Genomic DNA, 10376 nt, shown 5'->3' with positions numbered 1-10376 from the left:
GCTGGCAAGAATTTTTTTCTGTTTCTTTTTCAATGAAGGGAAAGTTGAGGATCTGAGGGGAGCTGGCGATACCATCGATCTTACACTCTCGGAGTGTTTAAAATACAATCCTTGTAATTGTTCTTCTCGGAGAAGCGCCGGGCTGGGTCTTTGTTACCTATTGGATTTCAGGAAGGCTGAGTTGAGAGGCGGCTTTGCCGTTTCCTGGGCCTCCACTCAGTCCCCCTCCCGCTCTGGCAGCCTGATCCTTTGTCGTGCCTCGTCTGCATTCATTCTCTCTGCCCTCGCACCTCCAGCCCGTGCGACGGGGATTTTCCCGGGTCCAGGCGCGGAGCATCCTCCCGGCCACCTTCCCCGCGCCCCGATAAAGGACCGCTGTAACCGCCCGGGGGCGCCGGGCAGGGAGGGCGCCACGCCGCGAGCAGCCCCGCTTTTGTGCGGGCGTTTGTCTCGGCAGCTGTGCGACCCCGGCGGGAGGCGCGGGCCGCGACCCCCGGGAGGCGGGGCCTGGCGCGGGCTCCGCCTGGCGAGATTGCACGCTCCGCTCCGCCGCCGCCCTGGTTTGTTCCGCTACCTCCCGCCTCCCCGAGCCAAGTGCGCCGACCCCGCTGCCCGGCAGCCCCGATGGCCTTCGCTCCAGCCACCGCCGCTATTCGCTTTGCAATCCACTTTCTCCCTTTTCCTCGTTAGCAGCCCCTGGCGCGGCCCCTGGCAAAACTCAGACCGGCGCAGAGAGGGGGGCATCGGCGCATTCGATTCGCCCGCCCTGGCCCTCCAGTTTGTGAAGTGTCGCAACCATGTCGGAGTCGGGGGAGATGAGTGAATTTGGCTACATCATGGAGCTGCTGGCCAGAGGCAAGGTACGTGCCGAGGCGCCCGGGGCCGCGCGGACCCCACTCCGGGCGCCACCTGCCTGCTGGCGGGGGCGTGGGGTCCCTTCTGGCCGGGGACGCGGGGCCAGGAATCGGGGGCGCGCCCAGCAGGCGCGTCCCAGCTGCTGCCGAATGCAAAGTAGCCGCCTTTTCTTTATTGCGCGGCGTCTCCGAAGCAGCCAGGGCGCCTTCGGCCGCGTCTGGGGCCAGCTGGGCGACTGCGGGGCTCCACTTGCCAGGATGGAGAGGAGGGGCCGGGCATTTACCTAGGGGCGCTGCCCGACGCACCCGGGACTGGCCGAGCGTGGCGACTTCGCGCGGTGCCCTCCTGCCCGGGCGCGGGGCGCGGAGGGAGGGTCCTGCCAGTGGCAGAGAGCCCGGGGGCGGGATGGGGTTCCTGGGACTCGCACGGTGACCACCCTGAATAAGGGCGAGACGCCCGTTCGCCCTGGCATTTTCGACCCTCTTTCCAGATTTTCAGTCTTTGCCCCCAAGCCAGGAATGTTTCAAGCAATCTTCTTTGGGTGGGGAGGAGAGATGCTAAAGAGCCAGCAGGTGCTGAGGCACCTGTCCCAGAGGGAGCCTTTGGAAACCCAGGCTGGCGCTGTCGGCGGCGCCTGGCGACCACGCCCTCGGCCGGCCCAGGGCGGGTGGCGCCGCGCCGGGGCAGAAAGCTTTGCGGGGAGGCTGGCCTGAGAGTTGCATCCGAGAAACGGCCCCAGAGAGGCTCCTAAGTGGTTTGCAGGAGGGAGGTGTCGGGAAATGCAAAAGATGCCCGGTGCGCGATGGGCCTGGCATCGCTGGGCAGCGAGAATTCCAGAAACCGCGTTGAGTTTTTGCCCTCGGGTCCCGGAGGGTGGAAAAGGGGTGCAGCACAGAGAAAGGACTCCCACTGCACGGCCATCAGAAAGCAAGATGGAACGGTGAAAGAGAGGAAACGAGTGTGAGCACCTCAACTCCACACTGATGCCGCGCTAACTCCAACCAGAATACGGTTTGGAGGGATTTTAGCTCCGGCCAGATACTCCAGCTGCTCCCCGGACTGGGGTGCCAGTTAAAGCGTCAGCAGATTTCAGCGCCCTGAGGCTAACCATGTGCTTCCTAGGATACTCTGGGATGTTGTGCAAATTCAGAAAACACTGTTCCGACTTGGGATACATATTAACTATTCCAAGGTGGAGGCTGTGCTTCGGGCCACCCCTACCACTTAACAGTTGAGACCAGGAGTACACGTGGAAGACCACATCACACTGTTCTTCCTACCTGGGATGCCCGCCTGCACCTCCAGGGGCCTCCTGAGCATGTGAGCGGGACTCAGTGGCCTGCACATCCAACTTCCTGGTCACCCCTTGACGATAGCCTCTCATCGATGATCCCTAGAGAGCCCAGAGTGTGCACCCCAACGGCTCCCCCCTGTGCAGTACTGACCTTGGGGAGAGTCCCAGAGTCTCAGAGCTGCTGCTGAGAACTGGCCTCCAAAGCCCACAGCTGGAACCTGGCTGCCCCAGGCACTGGGCAGGGGGCGTGGGAGGGTGCTTTTTGTTGACTGCAGAATAAAGGAACGTGCTTGATGGAATGCCATGTGTTAAGGCCTGCAGCTCATTTTCACAGTAATCCAGGACTGTACTAGTTGGTCAGTACTTTTCCTGCACTAGCAGGCAGAACCAGAAATGCTGAGACTCAGAGATCTGCATATTGACACCCCAAATTATTATGAAGCAGACAGGTGGGTTTTCCTGTATACTAAATGGGGTGGAGGACAGAACCTACAGAGTGCTTGTCATCAAGGGAAATGCAAACAAAACAAGCCTTCAGGAACAAGCAAAGTGTTAACCAAATGCATACCCTGTCATGGAAAAGCAAAAGCACCTTCTGACTCCACCCCCTGAGTTCCTCTGCCTCAGTCTCCATCTCACTTTGGCAGTGGATCTGCAGGAAACACCTGAACATTTCAGCTGCTTACAAAGTTAGGGAGGCAGGTGGCCCTGTGGAAATCCCTGAGGTTGTACAGCAGGCTTCCACAGTGAGAGCTGAGGACAGCCCATTCTCTGCCCTTTTGGGGGGTGAAGAGGAGCAGGCTTGGGAACGGCCTCCGAACTCACCTTTACTCCTTGCTCACTCCGCATACTCAACTCCATTTAGAACCCTCCGCACGAGTGACCTTCCAGGATGTGGACATGGATATCTGTTTGAGTGTTAGTCCTGGAACAGTAGACCTCTGAAGAGTTAGGTTCCACTATGCAGTTCGGGTTTGTAATGTAAAGGATAGTGTGAGACTGGTCTGCGGATGCCAAGTTCTCTGCGTGGAAGGAGAATCAAGGCCCATAATCTATCTACCTGCCTCCTCCCCTTCCCTCCCCTTTCCTCTTCCCTTTCTGGCCTTCCCCCCCCCCCCCCCCCCGCCCCCCTCATTGAGACCAATGAGTTGACCATCATCATACTTTTTCACTTTTCTCTGAAGGCTTTAAAATTCACAAAATTAATACACGCTTGTGGCAGAGTGCTCTCACTTTACAGAAAGTTTTGCAGAGGAAAGAGCAGACCCCAATCCACTGCTTCTGCCAGCGGCAGCCGCTTGCTGTATGTCTGTTTCCGATTAAATTAGCTTATTGAGTGTCCTCTTGAGTGGAAGGTGAGCCTTCCTTCTCAGGGTAACTTAAAATCCACCTTGCAGGTGGGGTCAGCTTACTTTACTTTATTGTTGTGATGATGTTAATATTTAAAGCAGATGATGATGTTAATATTTAAAGCACAGGGTGATCTCTGCCATTGAGGTCTTTATATCTTCATCAGCAACACCCCATAGTGTAGTTAGTACCTATGATAATTCTCAAGAGACTTAGAAATCAATGTTAGTAGACTTCTTATATCTTAGAAGTCTAAGATATCTCAGAGATACTTGTACTATTTTTGGAAGCTGATTTTGTTTTTTAATTTCCTTTGTAACATCTTTAAATTCTTTTTTTATTATTTGTTTCTGCATAGAAGAACTGGGGTGCAGGCCAGAGATGCAGGGGTTTAGAGGATTCACCAGAGACAGAGTGGGGAGCAGAACAGGCAAACTGACTGAAATCCATTGCTGAGGGGAGCAGTGGGTGAGACAGGAGAGGTCTTCTGTGCCATGTAGGTCATCTCCCTGGCTGCTGATCACCTCATAGTGTAGGTCATCTCCCTGGCTGCTGATCACCTCATAGAGCTGTGCTTTAACCCCATGCACCACAAGGGAGGGCCCTCATCAAGCTATTGATTTCTAGAAAGATTTGCCTGTTTAGCTTTTTTTTTTTTTTAATTTTACACAGTTCTGGAATCATATAGTGAAGATTTGATGACATGGGACATAAGAATGTTTAAATTTACTAGACTTCATTGTATTTAGAGTATATAACAGTTTTTATATTTATGTATTACATAGTCAGAAAGCACAATAGTTTGACCAAATAAAAATAGCTTTGGAAAGTTGACATTGAATTTTGATAGAGAAACAGGCAATGATTCTATTACTTTTTTTTTTAAGATTTATTTATTTATTCATATAGAACTGGGGTACAGGCCAGAGATGTGAAGGGTGAGAGGATTCACCAGAGACAGAGTGGGGAGCAGAACAGGCAGATCAACGAAGTACACTGCTGAGGGGAGCAGCGGGGGGGGGGCAGGAGAGGTCTGCCACACCATGTGGTCACCTCCGGGGCAGGTGGGAATCGAACTCATGAGGAAGTGGCTTTTAGATTCTCAGTGCGGTGCTTCAACCCGCTGTGCCACCAGGGAGGGCCTGATTCTATTACTTTTAACGCTGAACATCTACAAGACATGAAACCCTTCAAGAACTTTAATAAACATAAAAATTATTTTGCAACACCAAGATACTTATGCCCTAAAAGGATTAAGTTTAGGAAGTTCTCAAATCTGAGTAAAGTCTTAACTATCTCCCTGCAACTTATGCAAAAATACTACCCAGTGGTCGGCTCAGTAGATAGCTGTTCGCATGACTGGAGTCCAAGCTGGTGATAATGCTAAGGCTGTGTCTACTGCCAGTGCTCTTTAAAATATCTATTTTTTAAAACTTGAGAGTGGAAAAAACTAGGATGGGGAAGGCAAGCAGAAGATAAAGGCATTAACGTTAGCAATTTAAAAAGCCAATTTCATAAACATCACTTCTGATGTCACCACATTGTTCAAGAGATAATAGGAAAGAAGCAATTACTACTTTACTGCCTTAACTACTTTGTCAGAAAATGTTTTCATGTTTTTAATTTTTTTTTTTAATGAAATTCTAAATTGCCTGTTGTATACTTACCTGCTGGTAGTGCATTGGGGGTCCTGGTAGGAGCACCAGCTGACCCTAGCTCATTGTGTGACACCTTTAGGTATTCAGTTAATCTCTGGGTGGAGGGGCGTGGTGGTTGTTAACAGGTCCCTTTGAGGGGAATTCAGCCTGTTCCACAGGAGTTTTGTGAGTATTAAATGAATACTTTATGCACAGTTCCTAATACTGTAACTTGCACCTCATAGCGACTTTCGTAAATGGAAGCTATTACATCTAGCAACTAAAATGACAGGATGGGCCTTGAGACCCCTTGGGCCAGGTGTGGCCATTAACAAGTGGAGACAGAGCTGCCAGATAGAAGAGTTAAATTTGAATTTCAGAGAATGCTTATTTTACTTTATTGTGATGATCACTGTAATATTTAAAGCGCATAGTGATCTCTGCCATGGAGGACTTTATATGCTTTAGAAAAACAAAAAAATTTGGGGCCTCCCTGGAGCAAGGATCAAGGGGTTTAGTCTCAGCTGTGTGAGGCTATTGGCCAGGGAGTGATCCACACGGCACAGCAGACTTCTCTTGTCTTGCCCACTGTTCCCTTCAGCAGTGTATTTCATTCAGCCTGCTCTTCAGCTTCCCACTCTGTCTCTGGTGAATCCTCTCATGCTGCCTACCTCTGGCCTACACCCCAGCTCTTGTATGCATAAGTAAATAAAATAAATCTTTTTAAAACATTAAAAAAAATAAACCCCAAATATTTTAAAGTCTGTTCCAGTCAATATATGCTACATTCTTACACTAAGAAATTAATTTATACAAATATATATAATTCTAAATGCCATGTGTATTTATCATATAATAATAAAAATATACTAAACATTGTATTGTGCCTCTGAAATTCAAGTTTAACAGCATGTCATTTTCTGAGCCCAGCAGCCCTAAGTAAAGGACTCATAAGCCGTGGTCAGCGGGTGCCTGCTATCAGCTCTAAATATACTGGTGGTGTTCCCCTCATGTTAGTAACCCCTTTGCCCCCCCAGTTCTGCAATAGCACCGCCCTGCAGTGAATAAGGGAATGATGCCAAGCAGCGTGGTGAGTCTCTCATCCAATTTCCAATTGCTGCTTGGTGCTCCTGGAGGGTAGGAAAATGACTGCTGGAGTTTTCTCTTAAAGCAGACAAAAGCTGAAGTGGTTGGAAGAGATGGCTTACAAGCAGGGAACATCAGCGTATGCAGTGAGCATCCGCAGTCCTGTTAAACTGAGTGGTAAGCCTCAGTGCTGCAGGAGGTCAGAGCAGTTGCTGATCCATGATAAGCCAGTGAGGGAGGAAGGAGGCCTCCACCTGCACTTACACCGGCTGGGCCTTGGAGATCTGAACTTCCTGGCTGGCTGGACTCTTCTGCCCTGAGGTAGTCCTCATAGGAACAGTTTATGACAGGTAAACATGGCCTGTGAGAGACTTGGGTGAATCATTGACGACATCCATTGTTCCTGAATAAGCTTCTGGGTGCCTGCAGCCCTGTGATTTACTGTGATCTTCCTTCCTTCCCTCAGTCCAGGGGCTCTCTTGGTGTGCTCCCAGTAGCAGGGGGTTTCCAACAGAGGGCAAGGTTACAGGTATGTGGTCCTGGCATCTTGTTGCTACTTCTTGTGCAGGGCATACTAAGAGACTGGACCCTGGCTGTGCTCTCAGACTAAACAGATTAAGGTCCCTGGTGCCTCCCTGCACTCAGGGAAATTGAGCTTGGTCATTAGGGCCTGACTCAGCAGGAACTTGATCTCTTGCTGGGTATCAAGAGTGGGGATGGAAGGAGACCAGGTTGGTTCCTGAATAGTGTGTAGCCTAAAAGCTAACAGGTTCATATTTTAAATGGCAGGAAATGAGCATTTATTGAACCTCTGTTTTATCAGCTCTGAATGGTGTATGTGTGTGTGTGTTTGGGGAGTGGTAGTTAGCAAGTAAAGTAGGAGAAAATCGAGGACATATTTCCCTGCCCTTTTGGACTTCATGAAGTAGATGGAAGACAGCCCGCCTGCTTGTGACAGAAAAGCAGAGAAAGAAACCTATAAGCACCTGGTAAGATATCATGGTGTTGGCAACACTACTGAACTCCCATGGACGTGTGTGTGTGTCTGTGTTAGAGAGAACTCGAGGTATAAAATCACTGCCTTGTATTCAGTTTTGAGCCATATCAAAAAAAAAAAAAATAAACAATTGGAAAAGGAGTTAGGATATTTCAGACAGGACTGGGAAGTGCTTTTTAAAATGTACACACTACAGAGCTGTCATGTCATTCTTACCTAAAAACTTTCAGAAGCTCCCAGCATCTCCCAGTTGGTAGTCCAGGCCCTCCACACCAGGCTGGCCCGACATACACATCACCTCCAGTGGTATCTGTACACTGAGCTGCTGTATCAGGCCCACCACTGATTCCGCTCCTGCACAAGGGAGCACACAGCAGTGTGTGAAACCCCTAATTCCTAGGCTGTAATCTAGGCATGGGGCAGGGAGATTCAGGGTGGGTGGGGGAATTACTGCCAGGAGAAAGAACAGCATTTAAGGCTGACCAGAAGCATAGGGGGCAGGGGAGAGAGGGCTAAAGACGCATTCCGCAGATTTTAACTGGAACAACTGGGAAGTGTCTTCATTTTTTTTTTTAAGATTTATTTATTTATGCATACAGAACTGGGGTACAGGCCAGAGGTGCAGGGGTGGTGAGAGGCTTCACCACAGACAGAGTGGGGAGCAGAACAGGCAGATCACAAAGTACCTGCTGAGGGGAGCAGTGGGCAGGTCAGGAGAGGTCTGCCACACCATGTGGTCACCTCCGGGGCAGGCAGGGTTCGAACACATGCTGTTGTAGCTTTAGTTTCTTAGTGCTGTGCTTTAACCCACTGCGCCACCAGGGAGGGCCTGTCTTCATTTTTTTTGACAAGAGGCTGGGGTGTGTTAATGTTGAAAGAGACAAATTGATGAGATGAGCCAAAGCCTGGCAGCCAGAGGGGGGAGTGGAGGGTGACCGTTTAGAAGGGTCGTTTTCATCTGTTACCAATGTGCCTCTTCCCTGTTTGCTTTTAAAAGCTTATGGGTTAAGTGGTTTAAATAAATGTGGATTAAAGGTTTTCTGGATTAAATTGCATTAAAAAGTGTGTAGAAGTGAAGCATATTGTAAAACGCTCGGTATATCATGTGAGTGAGAAATCAGTCCTCCACACCTCCTTCTTATTTCTTACTCAAATACTATTACTGTTTTTTGGGGTCTCTTATTCAGAGACTTACTTTATTTTTGCCTATGTAAGTACATATACCTGTCTCATCTTCATTGTCACAGTGGCTACATACAGATTCCATGTGGCCTTGTAGTTTAACTATCTTTTACATGCCTTTCTCATCCTTACAATCACTGGGAGGCATATACCATTTCCATAGTTTGGAGGTACCGATGCTGGGTATTTAGTTGCTACAAATAAGTTCTGAATAAGATCTCTGTATGGGTTTTTGTGTGCACATGCACAGATTTCAGTAGGAAAAAAAAATCTCAGACGAGGAATTCCTTAAAGTATAAACTTTTAAAATGTTTGATGAGAGCTGCAAAATTTCCCTTCAACTATAAGCTGTGCCATGTCTGTTCTCACCCCACAAGGGGACAGTGCTTTGTTCCTCACCTTCTTGCTACTTGGTTTTTTGCCATCATTTTTTTAAACTTTGAGGATTAGGTGGAAAATGTTCTCTCTGAAGTTTGATTTGCACAGTGGAAAGGCTTTCAAATTTATATTCAGCTGGGTATTACCTTTACCATTTTCATCTCTAGTTCCTATTTGTTTTTTTTTTCATCTTGTCATTTTTACAATTTAAAAGGACACACTTATTAGGAAAAGGAGAATAAGAGAAGCACCTGCATAGTCACAGGTGGGCAGAAAAGCCGTCTATCCTTAGTTCTTGTTAATGGCGCCTTCTAATCGTCTTGTCTGTGAAGTAGTTTTGGACCAAACTGCTCCTCAAATGTGCTCATGTGAGTTCAGTGAATGACTTCACCCCAATCTCAGTGTTAGAAACACAGACTGACACCTGATGCTTTTTTAATGGCCATGCCTTTCAAAATCTATGTGGGAACATGGTGTCAGGATGTGACTGAGGCATCTAAATTTGGCCAATATTGGTTATTTTCCTTCTATCCCTCCTGGTTAAGACACTTCAGCACCCGTGGGAAAGAAGTCACATCAACTCCTACTCGTGGGGCCAGGGAACCAGCATTAATCCGGATCATAGTGCAGTCATTGGCAAGGCTAATCATATCACATCTTGCTGTCAAGTGATTTTATTCCATTGAAGATAGTTGTTCCAGCCCCTAGCTCCCTAACTGTTCGGAACACCACCGCCACACCGTGATTTAAATGGCAGGTTGGAGAGGATACCCTTGGCAGCAGGGCGGTGGGAAGTTGCTACAGGGAGCGATGTCTCCCAAGGAGGGAATAAAAGTGGGGGACATTTCAGAGCTTAACGGGATGCCTGGGTACAGCTCTCTGGTCCTTATCCCCTGCTGTTTGGAGCGCGGGTTCTCTCATTGTCTGCGTAAGGATGGAATTGTTTAGACAGCCGGGAAGGCAGTGGTATGATCTAATAATAAGGCTTCCACCAATCCCAGTTTGATTTGTTTTCTGTTTGCTCTGGAGAACCAGACAGAAGAAACACACTTGCAACTTGGCAGGTGAATGTTGCGTTGCCGGTCCCCAAGCTGGGTGGGCAGTGTAGGCTTTGGCACTTGGCGGTCTCCCAGCTTGGGTCCTGGGGCAGCCCTGGCTCGCTGTCCCGATTTCCCCGCTGTCTTGGTCCCCAGAGGGCTACTGCAGAGCGGTTGTGGGGACAGGGGTGTCGGGAGGGCGCTGCCTTGCTGCGGTCTCCCCCGCGCCTCTAGGGTCGTGCGTGACAGCGCTGCGGCCGGGTGTGGAAAAGCAGCAGCGGGAAGCAGAATGAGTGGTGTGTGGGCATTCAGGGAATATGAAGTTCACCCACGGATCGCGCCGCAAGACAAGTGGGCAAGAGCCAGGCAAGAGCCGGGCGGGATCTCTCGAGGAAACCCCGGCCCCGGGGGTTGGGGGCTGGGGTTGGGCGCGGTCTCGCTCTAGTCTCCCCAGCGCCTGACTGCGGAGCCAGGGGAGACCCTTGCCCCATCCGCCCGTCCAGACTCTGGAAATGGGGTTTGTCTGTGACCCGGCGCCCCCGTATGCAGAGCTCAAAGCA

At 49.6% G+C, this 10376-nt stretch overlaps 1 protein-coding gene across 4 annotated transcripts in view; it reads left to right on the top strand.

The window, feature by feature from the left end:
- The first annotated feature begins 225 nt into the window (after positions 1–225).
- The window catches only part of TRIM36 (tripartite motif containing 36), a 37754-nt gene continuing 27603 nt past the window's right edge, over positions 226–10376 (top strand). For 2 of the 4 annotated variants that reach the window (XM_012727896.1, XM_012727893.1), the window contains exon 1: positions 226–860. In XM_012727896.1, coding sequence (XP_012583350.1) covers positions 798–860 — 63 coding nt within the window. In that variant the 5' untranslated portion in view covers positions 226–797. The remainder of the gene's footprint in view (positions 861–10376) is intronic. The other 2 variants (XM_012727894.1, XM_004686492.2) reach the window with 2 other exon arrangements.

The sequence above is a fragment of the Condylura cristata genome, unplaced genomic scaffold, assembly GCF_000260355.1.
Source record: "Condylura cristata isolate star-nosed mole 26May11 unplaced genomic scaffold, ConCri1.0 scaffold00021, whole genome shotgun sequence".
Taxonomy (NCBI): domain Eukaryota; kingdom Metazoa; phylum Chordata; class Mammalia; order Eulipotyphla; family Talpidae; genus Condylura; species Condylura cristata.
Note: the sequence above shows the minus strand (reverse complement) of the source record. Positions and strands in the feature narration are given on the sequence as shown.